The following is a 22,700-nucleotide window of genomic DNA, read 5'->3' as shown; positions in this document are numbered from 1 at the left end:
AAGTGGGAACCTCCTACAGAAATAAAGAAGCATCATATGCACCATACACAAAAAGAATGTACCCGACTCTAGCTACCAAGCATTCATTAAACAAAAAGAATTACCCACAAGTAAACACACATGCACACACACATACAAACACACTAAGACTTGTACTAAATTTGTTTGGTGCAATTTTTTTTTATCTATTTATTTTTTTCTTGTGTTTATCACATATATGGGTAGACGAAACTACTAAAAAATAGTAACCATGAGCTAAATCCATGAGTACACTGATATACTGAATGAACATCTTCCTGAAAAGAGACACTGCCATATCAGCTACTGATATGGAATCATTCAATACAAAATTGAAGTTATATTGCACTGGTGACAGCAACAATAAAAAATTACAAAACAATCTTTAAAAAGGACAACCATAAATGTAAAAGATATACCACAACGACAATGGAACAGTGCACAAGATGAACTGCCATCTGGTGGCAGTCTGTAAAGTTCAAGATATGAACAGCAGACATGGGGGTGAGAGTTGTAATGACCCATTTTTTGTGCTGTTCTGTTCATAGCAAGCTAGAGATGTGTGTTGCATTGATTACTGTATTTTCATTAATTACATTTAGGGTTCTGCGACAATTATGACTCTGTAATGATGTGTACACACACATTTATATATATATATATATTTTGCAGAAAAAACACTGGTACATAAGAAACCTAGTCCGCACGTTTCTTATTTACCAGTGGTTTTTCTGCAAATTATATTCACGTGTCATTTGTGAAATACTGAAGAAAAAAAAATATATATATATATGTGCGTGTGTGTATTTACTTAGTTGTATTATACGGGAAGGGAGCTATGCTCGTGGTGACCTGTCTTTGTATCTTTCAGCATCAAGTTTTCTCTTAAAATCTTGAATAGTATTTGCACACACTTTCTTTATCTAAGTTATTTCAGATAACCAGCACACTGTGTGGGAAGCTATCTTTTTTTTCAGATCTCTTCTATAGTTATCCTTTTTGAGTTTCTTTTCATGACCTCTTGTTTTTCCATTGTCATTTTTTTAGTAAATCATTCCTATCAAGGATTTCCATTACTTTCATGATTCTATAGATAGTCAGTAGATCACCTCTTTCTCTTCTCTGCTCCAGTGTGGGTAGTTCCAATTTAATCTTTATTCGTATGTTAATTTGGAAAGGGGTGGTGCCAACTTTGTCGTTGCTACTTGTATTTTTTCTAATTTCCTTATATTCTTTTTAGTACTGGGTGTCCATTGTGTCACTGTGTATTCCAGTTTTGGTCTTGTGCAACTAATATTTTTTCAATAATTTCTTGATCCAAATAGTCAACTGCCACTTTCATTGATCTTAATAGGTTGTTGTTGTTGTTGTCGTTCCCTAGACTGTCTGTCCGAGCAGTCCCGTCTCCCCAAGGAAGGCCACAGCCGAAACTGGGTTTTCCCACAAATCCTTTATAGAGTGTATGTTGTGTTGTTTGCGTGCATGATTGTGTATAATGCAGTCTTCCATTATGTGTTGTATGGTATGGGGTGAAGTGTTACATCCTGGGCAGCTGTTCACAACACGGTCGTCCAGCCTCTTCTGGTAGCTTAGAAGTGCTGGGTGGTGACCGCATCGCAGTCTGGCCAAGTGGACTCTGTCCTTACGTGGGAGAGAGGATTCAGAAGGGTGGATATCAGGGGGTCTGGCATGCAGCAGTGTGTTGTCTTTCAGTGTGTTAATGGAGCGGTGAGTGATATGATTATGAATATGTCTCCGGAGGCTGGTATTCGGTGGTTGTGGAGGAAGAGAAGAGAGTATCTGTGTGTAATAAAGGTCTTTGGGTGTAGTTTTAATGTTTCTTGGTGTGTGTGGGTGTTCTGCTATGTAGTGTAGCGGGTGTGATGTGTTTGTGGTGGCTGCAGCAAGTGTTTGTGTGCCTCTCATGTCGAGGTGGTCTTTGACTTTGAGGACTTTTGTTTCATGGTGTAAATGGTCTGTAGGTGATGTATTTGTGCAGCCTGTAATTGTTTTTAGGGCTTTGTTTTGTATGATTTGAAGGGTGTTGTGGTGTGTCTCACTGAGATTAGGAGCCCATGCAGGACTCGCATAATTCATCACTGAGCGTATGCATTGTTTGTATATTGTTATATTAGTTTCTTTGTTTTGTCCAAATGTTGTTCCAGTGATTGACTTAAGTGCGTTAAGTCTAGGTGTGCATTTGTTTTTTATGGTTGTGAGGTGTTGTTTGAAAGACATGGATGTATCGTATGTTACACCAAGAATTTTCGGTGTGTTTGTGTGTGGCATCAGAGTGTTGTTGATGTAGAGATGAGGTATGTATTTGTGTTCTTTTGTCCAGTTGGTGAGAAGTGTTGCTGTAGATTTGGTTGGAGCTATTTTGAGTCTGTTTGTGATGAACCATGTGTTGAGTGTGTCAAGGTAAGGCTGGATTATTTCTGCAGCTTTGTCTGTGTTACGATGTGTGCATGTGATTGTTATGTCGTCTGCGTAGGAAGAGATTTGTATTTCTGAGGTGTCTGGCGTGGGTAAGTCATGCATGTATAGATTAAATAATGTGGGGGATAGAACCGAGCCCTGTGGTACTCCGTTCTTAATGTTTCTGATGTGCGATGATTGGCCATTATATGACACATGAGCATTCCTGCCTGCCAGATAATTGGCCAGCCATCTTTTGGTGTTATTGTGCATGTCTGTGTTATATATTTTATTTGTTAGGTTGTGGCGGGGGATAGCATCAAAAGCTTTACTAATGTCCAATGTTATAAGAAGTGTTCTGTGGTGGGGCCTATCTGAATTGATACCATCTAAAATTCTTTGTGTGAGGTTTGTCAGAAGAGTGTTTGTGGAGTGTAGTGGCCTAAAACCGTGTTGTGAGTCAGCAAGGGGAATATATGGTGTGACAAGTTTAAGTATTAGGCGTTCAATGACTTTAGAGGGGGTGCAGAGAAGTGTGATTGGGCGGTGCGATGTTGGGATTGTTGGGTCTTTGTTCGGTTTTGGAATGGTGATTATTTTACCATGCTTCCAGATGTCGGGTATTGTGTTGTGTGAATAGCTGTAGTTTGCAATGTTTGTGAGTGCGTGTATACCTTGTGGTCCAATGTGTTTTAGGTGTATGTTGCTTATGTTATCAGGGCCACAGGCAGATGAGTGCTTGAGACTATGCAATATGAGTTTTGTCTGACTGTCTATGAAGGGTGTATAGTCTGAGTCTGTGGGAAAGTCTTTCTTACGTCGAATGGTGCGTCGGTCGTCAGGGTGAGATGTAAGATGGCTCGTCTGTGCAAAATGACGTATGAGTGCGTTTGCTTGTTGTCTGTTTGAGGGTAGGTTATCTGTTGTTGTGATTATTGCTGCGTGAGAGCGTGTAGTGTTAGTGTTGGATAGTGTGATGCTGTTGAGTGTTTTGTACAATTTGCTGGTGTTTGTTTTGTGATCAAGTGTATTGATAAAGTTTTGCCAATTTTGTGTTTTTTGTTCATGTATTTTATTGGCAATCACAGTGTTTAGTGTTTGTATTTGGTCTGCTATGTCTTGAGGGATAGGTGTGGGGGTATCGTGTTTAAGTGTGTCACGTTGTCTGATGAGGCCTTGGATTTCTGGTGTGAAGTTGGGGTTGTGTGATTTTCTGTTGCCTCTAGGGATGTATCTCTTGTCTGCGTTTTGTATGATTGTATTAAAAGCGTGCACAGCATTGTTTATGTTTGTGATTGGTGTACTGTTAAGTGTTTCAAAATCTTGTTCTGTCTCTTCATTAAAGGCTTCCCAGTTAGCTCTCTTGTAATTGGTGTAAGTGTGTCTGTGGCCAGCTGGGGTGCATCTTGTTTTGGTGGTGATGATGATTGGAAGGTGGTCAGAACCAAGGGCTCCGACCACTCTCCATGATGTTGTTGGGGTTAGGCAGGGGGAGCAAAAGGTGATATCAGGAGAGGAGGGAGTGTAGAGGGCTTGGTATGGGATATGTGTATGGTTATGCGTGTTGTTCATGATAGTCAATGAGTCGAATTGAGTCTGTATATCAAGCCCTCTGTCTGTGTCAGGGTTGTCGACAAACCAGGCAGACGACTTGGCGTTGAAGTCACCACCCATGATCAGGTTGGGGATTGAGGTTAGTTGGCTGAGTTGAGGTCTGAAGGTGTTTGGAACTGTGGGGGATGATTGGGGGGGAATGTACATGTTAACTATTGTTAGTGTTGAATTGTTGCCTGTGCGGATACGAATGGATTGGGTTTCTGTTGTGTTATCTGTGGTAGGGAGGAGAATTTTGGTTGTGGCACTTGTGTCCACAAAACAGATGGAATGGTGGATCAGGGTGATGAGTCCACCGCCATTGCCGTCAGTCCGGTCTTGTCTGATGGTGGTGTAATTATGAAATGATGGTGTTTTGTGTGAGTGTCTTAATTTTGTTTCTTGTAGAATTGCAATGTGTATGTTGTGTTGTTTAAGAAAGTGATCAAGTTCATGTTTTTTAGTGTTTATGCCGTCAATGTTGTGTTGTAATATGTTGATGTTGTGTGTTTTGTATGTGTTGTATGTTGCCGTTTGGGGTTGAGGTTGGGGTGGTAGTGGGGAAGGTGTAGGATCTGGGTCAGAGGGGGGGAAAGGAGAGATCGGGGACAAAGGAAGGGGAGTACTAATCGGGGGTAAGGGCAAAGGGAAATTGTGAGTGGGTAAGGGTGTTGGCTGTGGTTGGGGAGGTGGGATTGGGGTTACTGGAGGGCAGGTAGAACATGTCCAAGTGTTTGTGTATTGGTTTGTGTCAGCAAGTGTTGTACAAGTGAGGTGGGCCCAGTTTTTGCACATATTGCACTGAACTGAGCCCTTTGTCTGTCTGCTCGAAGTAATGGGTTTAGAGCATGTTGGGCATGTGTATTTTGTGGTGGGCCCAGGATTGCTCTCTACATCTCCGGCTAAAAGTAGAAGAAGAGGGGTGATCGCCGGAAAATGACCCCTCAGTGCAGAAAAAACGTAACATTGTGTGTTGGAAAAAAAGGATTGTGGTACTCCCCCAGGTAGGCGTAGCTCCTCCTTGGGGATCGGTGCCATCTGCGTAGAGCTGATGGCCAGGGGTAGATGCTGCTGTTTGGCCCCAACTCTTGGGGGCCAAACAGCAGCATCTACCCCTGGCCATCAGGTCCTGGAGCTGCAACGTCTACGTCGTGGGACCACCCCCCAACCTTAATAGGTTGAAGGTTTCTCCGACTATTTTGTTTATATGTTTATCCGGTGTCATGCCTTTGCTGATTATTACTCCAAGGTCCCTTTCTGAATACACTTTTTTGATTTCTTCTTCACCAATTTGATAATTTTTTGAAAATCTGTTTTTACCTTTTCCAAACTCCATTATGGTACATTTCTTGATATTGAAGTTCACTTCCCACTTTTGAGTCCATTTCCAGATTTTGTCCAGGTCTGATTGTATTGAATCACAGTCCTCTTCTGTTCTTACTTTCTTTAGTATTCTTGCGTCATCTGCGAAGAAAATCATATAACATTCAACTCCTTCATCCATGTCATTTAAATATATATGGCAAACTTGATTGGAGGCAGCACCAACCCCTGTGGGACACCACTTATCATTTCTTCCCATTTCGAGTATTTGTCTCTAATTACTATCCTCATTTTTCTCCCAGTCAGGAAGTCCTCTATTCACTCTAATAATTTACCTACAATGCCACCTATTGATTCTATTTTTTTTTTTTTATCAATTTCTTGTGTGGTACTTTATAAAATGCTTTTTGTAGGTCTACATAGGCAAAGCCTGCCCATCCATCCCTCTCTTCTATTATATCTATTAGTCTCGAGTAGAAACAGATCAGGTTTGTTGTATATGATCTCTATTAAGGACTTCCATGCCTTTCATAATTCTATAAATGGCCAACAGATCACCTCATTCTCTTTTTTGTTCCAGGGTTGGTAATTCCAGTTAAGACAATCTTTGCTCATATATCAGTTTTGAAAGTGTTTGGGCCATCTTTGTTGTTGCTCTTTGGATTCTTTCTAATTTCCTTATATTCTTTTTTTGTACTGGGTGTCCATACTGTTGCTGTGTACTCCAATCTTGGTCTTATCAGTGTGACTAGTATTTTCTTTACTATTTCCTTATCCAAGTAATTAAATGCCACCTTTATTGATCTTAGCAAATTGTAGGTTTCTCTGACTATTTCGTTCATCTGTTTGTCTAGGGACATGTCTTTGGTGATGAGTACTCCCAAGTCCTTTTCAGAACCAACTTTCTTTACTTCCTTTGCACCAGTTTTATATTGTCTTGATATTCTTTTTTTACTTTTTCCAAATTCCATTATACTACATTTCTTAATGTTGAAGTCCACTTCCCACTTCTGACTCCATTTCCAGACCTTGTTCAGATTTCTCGGTAGTGATTCACAATCTTTTTCCGTACTTACTTTCTTTAGTAGTTTTGTATCATCTGCAAAGAAGTTCATGTAACATGCTACACCTTCATCCATGTCATTTACCTATATAGCAATCATTATCATCAAGTAATGATCCGTGTGGGACGCCACTAACCATTTCTTCCCAAGTAGAATTTTTATCTCTAAGCACCACTCATTTTTCTTCCATGCATGAAATCCTCCATACATTTCAATAGTTTTCCTTGTATACCTCCTGTTGTTTCATGTTTTCTCGATACTTTTTTGTGTGGTACTTTATCAAATACCTTTTCTAAGTCCAGGAATGCATAGTCTGCCCATCTGTCCTTTTCTTGTATTATATCTATTAACCTTGAATAGAAACAGATAAAAATTTTGGTACATGACCTCTGTCTAAATCTGAATTGTCTCGGATTAAGTATGTTGTTCTCCTCCAGATGTTTTGTCCATCTACTTTTTATAACTTTCTCACAAATTTTGGCTATTGTACTTGTAAGGGAGACCAGTCTACAGTTTGTTGGGTCTTCCTTGTTTCCCCCTTTATATATTGGTACGATATTAGCATTTTCCCAGTCTTCTGGTACCTTTCCTTCTTTGAGTGAGCAATCTATTATTTCATATATTTCATCATTAGTTCATCTATACATTCTTTTAGTATCCAGTTTGCAATTCCATCAGGGCTGTGTGATTTTCTGACATCAAGGTTCATTATTTGGTCCCTTATTTCTTTCTGTGTAAGTTATTTCTCTCCTCCCAATTGTGTATGTGTGTGTATTTATATATACTTCACTGAAAGTGATGGCTACTTGTTTACTTATTTTCTTAAAGTGCACAACTAGCCATCACCTTCAACAAAGTAAGCATAACAGAAAATCTCTTGACCATGCCCATATACACCATTAATACACACACACACACATATATATATATATATATATATATATATATATATATAAATTGTAGCCTTGAATTTCACTAAGTGGAAAACCTACAGCCCTTCAGTGACCAACAACTGTCCTCAGGTCCTCCCACAGATCTCTCTAGAAAGAAATTTGTGACTTGTCTGTGTTGCATTAGTGTGGTACTATTTTTATGTCACTGACTGAAAGTGGCAAGGGTGGAGGAGCAGTTAATGACTGTCAGTCCCCCTTGTGTGAAAAGGTGTAAGAAATAAAGTTGAAGTTGGCAGAGTGAACTCTTGGTGCCAGTCCACAGATGGAGTGTCTGCCCCTCAAGGCTGCACCTCTTCATGGAGGCGAGTTGGTTGATGGGTTTTAAAAATGGGTAGCTTCACTGTCCATACTGGGAAAAAAATTGGACTACTGTCTGTGCTGTATTAGTGAGGGATTGTTTTGTCACCAGCTGAACATACTTGGAGAAACAGTCACCATTGTCAACTATCCTTATAATAGTGGAGGGAATACGGCAGAAAGTGATGGGGATTTTGGGCCTAGTCCAGTGCTTCTCAACATGGCATGGGTGGGCAATTCAGTTTTTCAGGTGGTTAATATGATTTTTAAAGGGGGGGGGGGCAACTGAGGAGGTCTGGGTCAATCTTCTTTTTATTTATTCAGTTTGTTTTGTTTTTAATTTTTCATTGATGCTTTGTTCTTTTGAAGTGGTTTTAAACCAAGGTTTTATGCTTTTTCAGCTGAAGGGGATTTTATTTCTCAAATGCTAAGAATTGTATATCATCACATGGGAGACATCAAGATTTTAAAGGTGAATTAGGTGGGGCATAATGGCCAATAAAAGGTTGAGAACCACTGGTCTAGTCTGAAAACAAAGTGGCAACCTTTCTGGGATGCACCATCAGATTGGTGTGGGTGCTGACAGGTTTAGATGACTGGTGGCAATACTATTCTTTCTGACACCTGTCTTACAAGTCCACCACTGTACTTGTAGCTTTTCCTGAAACAGCGATTTTGAATTACTTGCAGCACATGTGACATGAAAGTGACCACATCTGGGAGGAACTAACTGTTTAATGATCACATAAAAAATTGTGGTATCAAAACCTTCCTTCAGTCTTCTCTACATACAAATGAAGTTGAAATTCTGAGGTTTATGTTACAGGGTAGTATGTCTGTATGTATATATTAAAAGGGCCTCCAACAGAAATTTTGTAAATTAGTACAAGACCCCTTTTGGCCTGTGAGGCAGGCAAAGATTTTCCTCAAAACTGAAGATTTGATGGCCAGTAAACCTACAATAATCAATAATAAATGGTAATAAATAGAAGTATAGTTTAATAAGTATAGCGAAGTTTGTGTATGTGAAATGTAAATGTAAGCTGGGCTGGGGTAGCAGAAAGTGCTTGTTCTTGAGAAGGGATAGATGTTGTAGGGTTGCTATGGGGTCCTTCATAGCTCCTGGGCCCTGGAGAAAACTACCGGCTGGATCCCCCCTTTTACAGGCCCTGCGTATCAATAAACCCCTTGTAAAGGGGTTGGCCAAATCAAAGCATACCTTGCACCTCCAGAGAATACAGAAAGGGATCCCCCGTCAGTGATACTTTATTTGTGACACAATTAAAGATATCTTCCTTTTTCAAAATGCTGAATCTTCTTGGCATTTTTCCAGTGTATACAGTATGTATAACTTAAATGAAACAATTCCTGACACCATGATCCTACAACCCCATATTTTTCTGACATTGAAAACATTATATTGTCCTCTAAAACAGGGGTCACCTTATTATAACCTATGGGCCAAATCCAGCCCACTGCTTTACTAAACACGCATAAATTGAGAAATTCATGTGTTACTTTTCTAAAACTTTTAGGTAAAAAAAGTATGTTTGTTATCTATTTTTCTTGTTTGTCTTTATTTTTATGTATTTTGTGTATTAGAAAATAAATGTGTTGGTTGTCTTTATTTATTATGTATTCACTGTATTGCCATTGTTTTTTGGCTACTTCCCTTATAAGGGGGAAAAAACCCTTTGGTATATGTATGTACACTGTATTGTATTGGACAAAACAGCTTTGTGGCCTGTGCTTCTCATTCTCTCAGTTATCTGGACTGCTAAGTCAAGCAGGCCAGACAACTGAGTGAGTGATGAGCATGGGCTGCATAACCCTTTTGTTCAATACAATACACTTTTGTCTCTTATGACCTTTTGACTTGGCTACCTCTCTTATAAGAGGGAAAAAGCCCTTGGTATTCAGATAGATCTAGCCCAGTATTACTTGACATATGTATAAAAAAATAGGGTGAGCACTTATCCCTAGAAGGTGTGCATTTCCCCCAACTTACAGTACTCAAACATGAACAAAAACCTTTCACCAGCACCTTGCAACACGTTCATACAAAAAACAGATGCACACTAAAGATAACAAAACAAACTCCCCCCGGACATCAACTCTACAGAGAAATCCCTCTTACAACAAGCAAAAACCAAACTAACACAACTGTATTCATGCCAGCATCCAGCTTTAAAACAATACCAACACAAAATGGGCCTGGACACAGCGACAAATTGCCCTCTGATGCCATTACCATAGAGAACATATCAAACACCTCACCCTACTGTAGGCTTATCCTAACAGTAACATTTCTTCCTTGAGTGACTTGTGAATATCCACTACACTCTTAACTATGCCCACTTTTGTCTAAATGGAAAGACCATGGAAAAGCAATGGGTACTTGCGAGTGCTGATCCTCAGAGATGGATGATACCCACCTTTGAAACTCCTCAACACCCTCACAATCATCTGGAGTTGCAGCCCTCAATGGCTGGCATTTGGCCTGCCTCTGGACTGGGCCCATTGTCTCTCTCAAACAAATTCTACAGTATGGAAGTGTTGCAGGGCACTGGGGTAAAGTTGTAGTAGATATCAGAGCAGAATGCTGCTGAAATTTTCTTGTTACATATGGTGGGCTATGTTTGTGTGATGTGATGTGATGTGTGGGTTGGGTGGTTGTTGTTGTTGATGTTGTTGTTCCCTAGACTGTCTGTCCGAGCAGTCTTGTCTCTCCAAGGAATGCCATGGCTGAAACGGGGTTTTCCCACAAATCCTTTATGGAGTATGTTGTGTTGTTTACATGCGTGTTTGTGTATAATGCAGTCTTCCAATGATGTGTTGAATAGTATGGGGTGAAGTGTTACATCCTGGGCATTTGTCCACAATGTAGTTAGCCAGTCTCTTCTGGTAGCTTAGAAGGGCTGGGTGGTGGCTGCATCGCAGTTTGGCCAGGTGGATTCTGTCCTTTCATGGGAGAGAGGATTCAGAGGGATGGATATCAGGGGGTCTGGTATGCAGCAATGTGGAAAAAAACTCTCCTACTGGGATTCGAACCCTCGCCAGAGAATTTATTTCCAAATGTCAAAAAAATGACACAAACAATGCAGCAATGAGTTGTCTTTTAGTGTGTTAATGGAGAAGTGAGTGATATGGTTATATGTTGGCTGGTATTTGGTGGTTTTGGAGGAAGAGAAGAGAGTATTTGTGTGTGATATAGATATCTGGGTGTTTTTTTATGTTTTTTGGTGTGTGTGGGTGTTCTGCTATGTAGTGTAGTGGGTGTGGTGTGTTTGTGGAGGCTGCAGCAAGTGTTTGTGTGCCTCTCATGTCAAGGTGATCTTTGACTTTGAGGACTTTTGTTTCATGGTGTTGATGGTCTATTGGTGTTGTATTTATGCAGCCTGTAATTGTTTTTAATGTTTTGTTTTGTATGGTCTGAAGGGTGTTGAGGTGTGTCTCACTGAGATTAGGTGCCCATGCTGGACTCACATAATTCATCACTGAGTGTATGTACATACATACATATACCAAGGTTTCTTCCCCCTTACAAGGGAGGTAGCCAAAAAGAAAAAGGCACAAAATCACTCTCACCCATTCCATCCCTGAATACACTCCACTCCCCTCCACCCCCACCTCCCATCTTAGCACCTCCTGGATGACGGGTCATCCCTGCACCTTGTCCACTGCCCTGGGTCAGAAGCAGTGTTGCAAGACACAGCACATCCACAGCAAGGCCGCTTCATTAAATCGGCGACCCCCCCCTCTCCATCTCCCCCATGCATAAAAGGAGAAGACGGTGAGAAATCCCCTCGGGCTGCGTCAAATTTTGCTCACACACATTACCTCACCCCCCATCCCCCCACCACATTCTACCTCATACATCACATCATCCATATACAACCATTCTCCATTCACCCCTGTCTTCTGTCCTCTCCCTTCCTTCCTCAACAGACATTCCCCTCTTCCCCAAAGCCCCCTTCACCCCATCCATCCACCTCATCCTAGGATGTCCCCTCATGTTAACTCCCTCCACATCTGCCTTCCATACCTCTTTTACTAGTCTTCCTTCACTCATTCTTTCCATGTGTCCAAACCATCCTAATACTCTTTCATCAACCCTATCTCCCAACTCCCTTTCCACCCCTGTTCTCCTCCTCACCTCCTCATTTCTCACTCTATCTAGCCTAGTAATCCCCATCATACTTCTCAGACACCTCATCTCAAACACATTCAAACTCCTCTCTTATGTTCCATGTTTCTACCCCATACAGTGCTGTTGGCACAATCACTCCTTCATACAGTCTCCTCTTAGCATCCATTCCCAAATGTCTATTCCTCATTACACTTTTTCATCCACCAAGGCATTTACTCGCTTCTCTCAATCTACATTCTACCTCCACTCCACCTTTTCCTGCCACATTTGCACCCAAGTATCTAAAACTATCCACTTCCTCCAGTCGCTCTTCCTTAATGCTCACTTCCAGTTTGCTGCCACTTTCCCCCCTTGTACATCTCATCACCTTACTTTTACCCACATTATGTATTGTTTGTATATTGTAGTATTAGTTTCTTTGTTTTGTCTAAATGTTGTTCCAGTGATTGATTTAAGTGTGTCTTCATTGTGGGACCACTCCCCAACCCTAAGAGTTGGGGGCCAAACAGCAGCAAACATCCCTGGCCACTGGCGCTATGCAGGTGGGTACTTGCTTCAGTCACCTGGGCGAGTACCACAATCCTTTTACGACATGTGGGTTGGGTGGGTAGGACTTTTGCACAGAGTTGTGTACTGATTATCCTCATGTGCTGCTCTATATTTGTAGGTTATCCATTTTCTTAGTTGTTGCTGTTGTTGTTGTCATTCCCTAGACTGTCTGTCCGAGCAGTCCCGTCTCCCCAAGGAATGCCACAGCCGAAACTGGGTTTTCCCACAAATCCTTTATAGAGTGTATGTTGTGTTGTTTGCATGCATGATTGTGTATAATGCAGTCTTCCATTATGTGTTGTATGGTATGGGGTGAAGTGTTACATCCTGGGCAGATGTTCACAATGCAGTCATCCAGCCTCTTCTGGTAGCTAAGAAGTGCTGGGTGGTGGCTGCACCGCAGTCTGGCCAGGTGGACTCTGTCCTTTCATGGGAGAGAGGATTCAGAAGGGTGGATATCAGGGGGTCTGGCACCTCACAAGAATCATACATATCTGTTTCCATAGCATGGTAACCAACAACTAAGAAAAGGTACCACAATCCTTTTCTTAGTTGTTGGTTACCATGCTATGGAAACAGATATGTATGATTCTTGTGAGATGTAACATACTTCTATTCACCAGATTTTGGATGCACTAGATAGACTCTTGCAATCTAAATATCTATCTACATTCTAAATTTCCAATGAGAGGATAACACAAGCTTTCACTTGGATTTAAGTGAACATTTAACACTTATCATACTTATACAGTGTAATGTAATTATAATGATTTGGCCATCCCCTTATATGAGCGAAAAGTAACGTATTGAAAATGGGCAACAACACAAAAAGACCATCATTGAATTTTTCCCTTTGAAGTAGATCAATTACAGATGCAAATGAAGTGAAAAATCTGGGAGTGTTGATGAAAGACTTGTCAACTCACAAACATATAAACAAAGGATTACCAAGGCGGAGCATCCCGACAGGAGACCTTTTGGTCTATATCTAGGTCGGATGTGAAAAAAAATAAAAAATAATAATAATAAATTAATAAATAAAAACTATAATAATGTAAATAACAAATAAATACTGTGGGAGAGACATGTGGATTGCTGAATATCCAGGTGGTTTTTCACAACATGGATAAAGATTCTAGAAAAATATTCAGACATCTGTCCATGACTGGAACATGCGTCAGTGGAAGTTCCTGCTGAGTGAAAGATATCAAGAAGATTGAGTCAATACAAAAAGAAGCAACCAAATTGGTTCTCAGCCTGACAGATAAGCCACACAAAGAGAGACTAATGCATTAGACCTGCCAACAGTGATGGGATGAAGAGAATGAAGTAACTTGATTCCAGTGTTCAGGTCACTAAAGGGGGTGGGCTGCAATGTCAGAAGATTTCTGCCCAAGACAACATATGGGGCAGACTTGGAATTCATGGGAGGTAGAATGGAGTTTTAATGTGCCTAAGATGAAGTGTTTAAGAAGAATGGTGGGGGTTATGAAGATGGACAGTGAAAAATGTGGTGAGGCTGAGAGCAGAGGTGGAAAGAGAGCTGGCAGACAAGAGTTAATCAAAGACTACTAGGATGGAGTGGGCATATGGAGGGAACTTGAGGGATGACTGGGAATGGGATGGATGCATGGGATGAAGAAGGTCATGGGTAAAAGGGGAATGTCTGTTGGGCAGGGAAAGGAAGATGCAATGACCAATGGTGTGAATTTGAGCATTTCTAAATGTCTCTAATCGGGAATATCCACTAATTGGAGACATAGGGATGTGCAACAGTTTCGAGTTATTGTGTTATGTTATAAAGATGGATGGAATGAGGCAAGGTGGAGAGCATGGGTGGAACTGGAAGATTGGGATGACCAAAGAATACTGGGATGGTTTGGGCATATGGGAAGAATGAAAGGATGACTGACAAAAAGTGGAAAGCAGAGGTGGATGGCGTGAACTTGAGGGGAAGACAGAGAATAGGATTGATGGATCAGGTGAAGAGGGCCTTGGGTAAAAGGATAGTGTCTGCCAAGCAGGAGAGGGATTGTGGAGAATGGTTGTGACACGACACAGAGAGATTTCTTTGTCTACTTGATTTACTTGGGAAGGGATGAGGAGGAAAGGTCGCCATGTAAATGAAGTTGTGGGGGTAAACCATCCTCAGCTGTCAGGCAATGCTGGGGGTATGCTGTCTTGCTGCACTGCTTGTGACCCTGGGAATAGATGGTTACAGGAGCCATGAAATTTTTAAAAGAGAAACAAATGGATGTTGGAGGGGTGTGGGATGGGTGGAGGGTGTGTAATTCACCTTGGTTCACCTTGGTCTTTGGATCACGGGTTGGACTTGTGATTGACAGCTACTTCCCTCCTGGAAGAGAGCTCAGAGCTCATATGACTGATCTATGGGTAATACTGTGACCTAACACGCACACACACCCCCAACTCCCCGCCCACGAGAGTTGGAGTAACAACTCAAAGCGCAGCGATACTGAAATTATTTCAGCCCTGGGCAGGATTCGAACCCGGACCGCCATAGTGACAGACAGAGACTACCAACTGCAGGCCTCCCTTGTATGGGGGAAGAATTCTTTTGGTATGTTGATAGATAGTTATGGTCCCAACACAGAAAGATATAAAGAGGATCAAGAGGATACAAAGGGCTGCAACCAAACTGGTGCCCAGACTGGCAGCTCTATATGACACGAGATCAAAAGCACTGGATCTTCCAACATTGAAAGATTGAAGAGAAAGACATGGCTTCATCAGTATCCAGGTTGTTAAAAAGGGGGAAGACTGCAATGACAGCAGAGATATAAAGGGTGGGATGGCTTTATGAGGTCATAAGAACAAATTGAAAAAGACTAAATGCCTGAGGTCATAAGAACAAATTGAAAAAGACTAAAATGCCTTACTGGAACAAATAAGGAGATATAGCCCAAGTTAGGACCATGCATGAATGTGAAGCTTGGCATGATAATTAGAAAGTAAAACAGGACACCATAAGTGTTGCTCTTTTCCTATTGATTACAATTCAGTACATACACACGTCAAAAGAGAGATATAAGACAAATAGAATACAAACAGCTTTGGAGGGAGAGGGAGAGAGAGAGAGAGCAAGAGCGAGAGAGACACTTCTTGCATTGGAACAGGACAGATGATACATACATACATATACCAAAGGATTTTTCCCCCTTACACGGGGGGTAGCCAAAAAGAAAAAGGCATAGAAATCACTCCCACCCATTTCATTTCCCATTTATTCCACTCTCCTCCACCCTCCTACCTTGGCACCTATCTTGATATGGTAATAAATAACCCGAGGGAATGGACTAATATTCCATCTTAGGATGTACAGACAGGCTTATTGGACCTGGATCCTAGAGGGGCTGAGATTAATTTCAAGTTTCAGAACAAGAAGAAAAAAAGAAAGAAGAATATATATATATGTGTGTGTTTGTTTTATTCATGATCATGTTGTCATTGTTTTTGTTTCTAAAACTACTTGCACCCCCCACACCTGCCTAAAACTATATGTAATTCAATGGAAGCTGTACAGAGTGGGTCTACCCAACTTTGGAAAGGCAATGTAAAATGGACAATTGTGGTTTTGGAACAAGAATGGATACAATTCTGAAGAATATATTGATCCGTGCGGGGTGGAAGGAGGAATAATAGGAACAGTAAAATGAGGAGAAAATGAGGAGGAGGAGGGAGTCCCTATAATACTGGACGAGAGAGAGAGAGAAAGAGCCAATTCTACAAGACCTCCACATTCTTACATGAGAGGACAAGATAATTTACTTTTGCCACAAAAGACCTAATTTTGTTTCTCTTCCAATTTTGAAGTCCTACACATTCTTACATGACAGGACAAGATAATTCACTATTGCCACAAAAGACTTAATTTTGTTTCTCTTGGTGAACAATTGGTTTACTGGAAAGAAAAATTTGTGGGAAGTTTACCTTTCATCCCCATAAATCAATCAATTCATAATAGACATACATGTGTACACAAACTCAATCATACACCTCTACATAAACTCACACTTATATAGATGAAAAACAGTAAATTTGTAGAGGAATACCTCACTATAAGAACCGGGTGCTGTAAAGTAGGTAAAACAAATGTTGGGTGTATGTGAAAGCCCCAGGAGGCAAAAACTGAGGGGGGGAGGGGGTTGACAGGGTCCATGAACACAACCCTCCCCCTATTTACATGTAAAACCCTTAACCTCGATATATAAATTTTCGCATTGCGGCCAGTCAGCTGGGAACACAACTCGGTTGTATAGTGAGGTATTCCTGTATTCACACATTCCAGTTGATAATTATATAAATTCTAGAGAAAAGTCCATTAATATACACATACATTTCAAATAAACTACAAAAACTGCACCCAAATTTTTTATAATTTTCTACATCAACAGCTACAACAATATTACCACTATATAAAAGGTGGTAAGTCTGGATACAAACAACATGCAGTGGAATAGCTATATGGTGAACATTTTGGTATATAAAGAATAGGTGGGAAGCATACAGAAGCAATGAAGATTAAGTGAGGATAAGGATGGATGTGAGCAATAAAGATATGGAAGGTTTCATAAAATAGGGAAGATAGATAAAAAAAAAAAAAAAAAAAACGAGAGAAATGGAAAAATTATAAATAAACATATAAAATAAAAACAGGGACGGCAGTGACAAAATCTATATGAAAAAAAAAAAAAAGTCACAGAGAATAGTAATTGCTGCCTCAATTTTCTCTGACCGAGACCCAGCCTCAACACCAGCCAGCAATGGTAATAGGGCACTTCTGTAGCCCTCTCTGGGATGATGCTTTGGATTCTTCTTTGAATTCCATTAGCTTTGGTCTGTCACCCCAGCTGGTGGAAAGGGGAGGGGAGCCATCACTGGTTGTCAATTTGTGTGGGGAAAAAAAAAAAAAAACTGGGGAAAAATGTTTAGCTGACACAGAGACTCTGAGCTGCAGATGGAGGCAAGAATGGTTCTGAAAATAGACTGTGAGATGTTCCCCCTGATGGAGCCAAGATAAGAGGGTGGGAGGGGGTGAATGGGAGTGTATGTGGTGATAGAATGGGTTTTTGCTACCTCCCTTGTAAGGGGGAAAAAGCTGTTTCTGTGTGTGTGTATATGTATGTATATGTGCACTCACACACACATCTGGTATTTACCTAGTTGTATTATACGGGAAGGGAGCTATGCTCATAGTGACCCGTCTTTGTGTGTGTGTGTGTGTGTATTGTTGAGACAGTCTGGCAGGTTGCTGTGGGTGGGAAGAGGAAACATAGGAGTCTTAATACGAGTTTATTCCTAACTAAATTTGCAAATGAAATTTGAGAAAGCTCAGATGGGTTCTGCATCAGAGGGAACCATCTTCTTGCTACCATCTTCACCTCCATCTGGAGGTACAACCCCAAGGGGCTGGCACTTGGTCGTAACTGGGCCCAGGTTCTCTCTGTCAGCTTCAACTGTACATCTTACACCTTTTCCCACAAAGAAAACCGGCACTCAGCAACTCCTCCCCTCCTCCTCCTACAGTCCAGTGATATAGAAATAGTCCCACATTAATAATATAAATATAATAATGATATACATTCCATTAAATTTCCCTAAGTAAAAAATCCCAAGTCCCACAGTAACTGACAACAGGCCCTGGGCTCCCCATAGATCTATCAAGAAAGAATCCCTGGATTTGTTGATCTTTGTTGTATTGGTGTGGGATTGTTTCTATATCACTGGGTGGGAGAAGGTCAGAAGGAGAAATGGAACAGTTACAGGCGATCAGCTCTCCATATGTGAAAAAGTGTTAGAAATACAGCTGATCCATCACCATTGCTACAACACACACTACAGTCCAACATCTCTTCCCATACAGATCTATGGAAGGACAGCAAATTCGCCCATTTCAAAACCCATCAACCCCATCCGTCACCCGTCTCCACACTGGGTCCAAGATCTCTCTTTATCAACTTCAACTGAATTTTTTACACTTTTTCAAACATGGAGAACTGACAACCAGCAACCGCTCTCCTCTCCCTTACCAGTTCCAGCAGGTGACAAGGAAACAGTTCCACACTGATCTCACGCAGACGACAATCAAAAGTTTCTTTGTGGAGAAATCTGTGGAAGGTTCCCAGAACCATTGCTATCCATTGTAGGGCTGCAGGTGTTCCACTTAGTGAAACTTGAGGCAACAATTGATTGATTGATTATATATATAAAACCTAATTAGAAATAGAAAACACAAAAGTGAATAAAGAAATGAAAGATGGAAAAAAGGAAAAATGAAGACCATTCAGCACATTTAGAGTAAAAGAAGACCTTACATGAAACAGGGCAAACTATGATACATCAAGGAAAAAATAATACAAAAAAAGTTATCTAAGAATAGGAAAAACCTGAAGGTTAGAAATAGAAAATATGCTAGTGGAAAAAAAAAAAAAAAAAAAAAAAAAAAAAAAAAAAAAAACACGGAATTAGGTGCTAGAAAGGCAGTGGTATGGTGGGGAGTGGAAGAGTGGCCTTCTACTTACTGGGCTACCCAAGCATTGGTATTAGTGTTGAAGGAAGCAATCATGTGGCCAAAAGTGGTGGCGCCTTCGTACAGCCCAATTTTCACGTTGGCACAACCGTTCCACAGGCAGTTGCCGGTCGCGTCCTTACCAGAATAAGAGAGGCCTAAAGGAGAGGAGTGAGAAGCCGTGGGACTTTGGGACTTGCACTGGCCGGCAGCTGTGGGGCTGCAACCAGACGCCGCAGTCAGGGTGGAGGTATGCAAGGGCGTGCACACATTGGCAAGACCCACACATGTATTGGCATGAGTATATGCAAATAAGAGCAAGAGCCACACGTCTGATGAAGTTGCAACACTGCACCTTCGGTAAACCAATCATCTACTTAAAAAAAGAAATCAATCAATTTCCATCACAAACAGATGGAGAAATTTCAGGTAAACCCTCAACCTTGTATGCTGCCGTATCTTTAGAACAATGCCCCGGTGTAATACAATAGTTCCACTTGACAAGCCATGTGTTACAAATTCATTAGCTTCAAACATCAATTATGGACACGTGACACAGTTAAATTGTTACTTTGTGAAACATAAATGTTAGCAGATTTCCCACAGCCTCATTATACTTAATATAGGCAAATAATATCATTAAACAAATAACTCACCACCTCCTTTCATGCAGAACAGGACTTGCACACTTGTTACTGCATCCTGCCCTGTTCTTTATATTCATATCAACCAACCAGTTTTAATCTTTCACACCCTTTTAACTTCAGTTTAACTTCCCACACCCTAATAATTTCAACACCAATCTGGATCAAAAGAATGTTGTATGTGAACAGTTTTCTTTGTAAGAATAAACAAAACTAGTGTACTGTTAATCTTTCATGATACAATATCTCCCAGGAAATAATGATGGGCACATGGAACACCCTTGCCTCCACCTGGTCATTCAGACACCCAGTCTCTATGCCAGGCCCAAGAACTCCATCTTTTCCAAGTTCAACAATATTTCCTCTACCTTTTCACAAAGGAAAAGCTGAAGAGCCACTTCATACTAACACAAACACAGACAGCAGTCCAGCGTTTCTTCCCAAAGATATCCATGGGAGGACTCAAGGACCAATGCCAGCCATTGCAGGGTTCCAGATTTCCTGTTCACTAAACTTGAGTCAGGGCAGTGAGCAGGATACAGGGATGACCCGTCATCCATGGGGAGCTAAGATGAGAGAGAGAGAGGAAAGGGTGGAGGGTGATGGATGGGAATGGAATGGGTGGGAGTGGGTACATGCCTTTTGGCTAAGGTACTTTCTTTGTAAGGGGTAAAAAAGCCCTTGGTATAAAGAGAGATAAATTTGAGGCAACACTTGTCATCATTATTACCCAATTTATCTACCTCCCTTATAAGGAGGAAGATGACTTTGGTAATTAGACAGAACAGATTATTCAATTAAAGGGGGAAGTTTGTCCTGATGTGTGCACTATGTTAATTTTGCAAAGTGCACAATTACACATTCTGTGCCTTCAGTGTGGATGGACCCGTCTTTGTATCTTTCAGCATCAAGTTTTTTCTTAAAATCTTGAATAGTATTTGTGGGTGCATTGAGGCGTTACGTTAAAAGGTGTATATATTTGGGTTCATATATGGCAATATCAGAGCTGGGTGCATTACCAAAAAATCTATACACAGGTATACATATATGCATTGTACATACATATTGATTGAGTGTGGTATGAGCATGCCTATTTCCAAGCCAATTCTGTGCTAATAATGTTTCTATGAACTGAATGGTAACATACTAGTGTGGCTCTTATGTCTCAAGAATGTTCTCTCTTTTGGATTTGCATGAGGCGATAATCTTTTGGTGTTGTCGTCTGGCCAGTTCTGTAATGTCTATCTTATAATCTGCAGGCATATGGGCTTTTGTATGGACATGTTGTTGGATACAGAGGGACAATATTCTATTATCTTTATCTTTATCATGTTGCATGGGGATGGAGAGGGGGGGTCACTGATTAAATGAAGCAGCCTTGCTGTGGATGTGCTGTATCTTGCTTCACTGCTTCTGACCCTGGCCAGTGGGTGGGATGCAGGGATGACCCATCATCCAGGAGGAGCCAAGATAAGAGGGAGGGAGGGGGGTGAATGGGAGTGGAGTATGTGGGAATGGAATGGGTGGGAGTGGATTTTATGCCTTTGTTTTTGGCTACCTCCTTTGTAAGGGGGTAAAAGCCATTGGTATGTTTATGCATGTAGCATGGGGAAGAAGCTATAAAGGCTGATGATCAGATTGTTATGCAAAGATGTACAGTGGTGACAATGTGTACAGATCAAATGACCTGTTCCATGAGAGGGGCTGCTCCATGGATTTAGTAGCACTGTGGAGAGAGAAATTTAGTGCAATTGTCTCATGTTTAAGAATTGTTACACCAAGTTTCAGTGGCTAGAAACCCACAGTCCTAAAACAGCTGCCAATAGTCCTCGGACCCTGCCATACATCTCCCTAGGAGGAAAACCTGGATTACTGTATTAGTAATAGTGTGCATTGTAGGTGTTGTAACTTGAAAAGCATGTACTCTTATTAAGGAAGGTGTGGAAAGAAGACAAGAGTACTGCTGAATTTTATTTATATTCACCAATGCACCTATTCTTGAGGGCAATATTGTGCCAATGTCAAAGATCATAATTGGGCTAGACAGTAGTGTGGGGTGAATATGTGGTAGCACATCTTTAAACTGTATTTACCTAGTTATATTATATGGGAAGGGAGCTATGCTTGTGGTGACCTGTCTTTGTATCTTTCAGCATCAAGTTTTTTCTTAAAATCTTGAATAGTATTTGTGGGTACATTGAGGTGTTACATTAAACGGTGTATATATTTGGGTTCACATATGGCAATATTAGAGCTGGGCGCATTACCGAAAAATCTATACATATGTATACACATACGCATTGTACATACATATATATCTATATAATATGCATTGGTGGAAATGCACCCCAGTGGTGATGCACCCAGCTCTGGGCAATATAGGGTTGGGAACTAACTAGGCTCACTGATTTTAGAGTTGCGATTCACCTAAATCCTGTACAAGCTTAAAGCAGTCTGCTGCCATCAACACCAGCTCCTGTTCTTACTTTGAAAAGCTTAGTACATGAGGTCATGGCCCCGACAATGCAATGCCCTGGGGTGGCACATTTTTTTTTTTTTTTGGGGGGGGGGGGCACTTTTGGTAAGAAGGTAAAGCATATTCCCCCTAATTTAGTACTTTTATCATGAGTTGTGTGTGTGAATGATGTGTGTATAAACGTTGTTTTGTGGATGAATGTTACATATGAATCGTGCTAGTGGCCATCAGATGTGGAAGGTGGTGGTAGTGGTGGTGTGTGTGTGGGGGGCACTTATCCATGTCGGGGCCCTGCCTGTGCCCATGATGCATTTGCAATTAAACTAGTTCTGTTCATACACCACCACCTTTTTCCCCCATTCTTTGTTTCAAGAGGTCATGAACTGTACTACAAAAAAGCAAGCACCTTCCTCTCACCATGGAGTTTAATGTGGAAGACGTGTAAAAATAAAAAAATATGAACAGATTTCTCTTAGAGGGTTGATTTTAATGTGCAAGTGAATAATAATAATAATAATAATGGCTGCCTTCAAGTTTTCTGTTTCGGAATCCCAGTCTCACAGCTGTGAAGAATGGTCTTTGGACTTTCCCACAGAACTCTCCAGCCAATAATGAACTGTTGTTTGTGCTGTATAGTGTTAGCATGAGTCTGTTTCTATGTCACTAGCAGTTATGAGAAGGGGACC

The 22,700-nt window shown here is 41.0% G+C and overlaps 1 protein-coding gene across 4 annotated transcripts in view; it reads right to left on the bottom strand.

The window, feature by feature from the left end:
- nes (lysophosphatidylcholine acyltransferase 3 protein nessy) overlaps positions 1–22,700 on the bottom strand; it is a 56,929-nt gene that overhangs the window by 5,478 nt on the left and 28,751 nt on the right. For 2 of the 4 annotated variants that reach the window (XM_076176441.1, XM_076176443.1), the window contains exon 7: positions 18,908–19,052. The exons of the other annotated variants lie outside the window; for them this stretch is intronic. In XM_076176441.1, the coding sequence (XP_076032556.1) occupies positions 18,908–19,052 (145 nt within the window). The remainder of the gene's footprint in view (positions 1–18,907; positions 19,053–22,700) is intronic. 4 annotated transcript variants of the gene reach the window in all.

Source organism: Oratosquilla oratoria, chromosome 39, assembly GCF_046742065.1.
Source record: "Oratosquilla oratoria isolate Oo_2021 chromosome 39, ASM4674206v1, whole genome shotgun sequence".
NCBI classification, from domain to species: Eukaryota; Metazoa; Arthropoda; class Malacostraca; order Stomatopoda; family Squillidae; genus Oratosquilla; species Oratosquilla oratoria.
The sequence above is the reverse complement of the archived record's forward strand: the minus strand, read 5'-3'. Positions and strand labels throughout refer to the sequence as shown.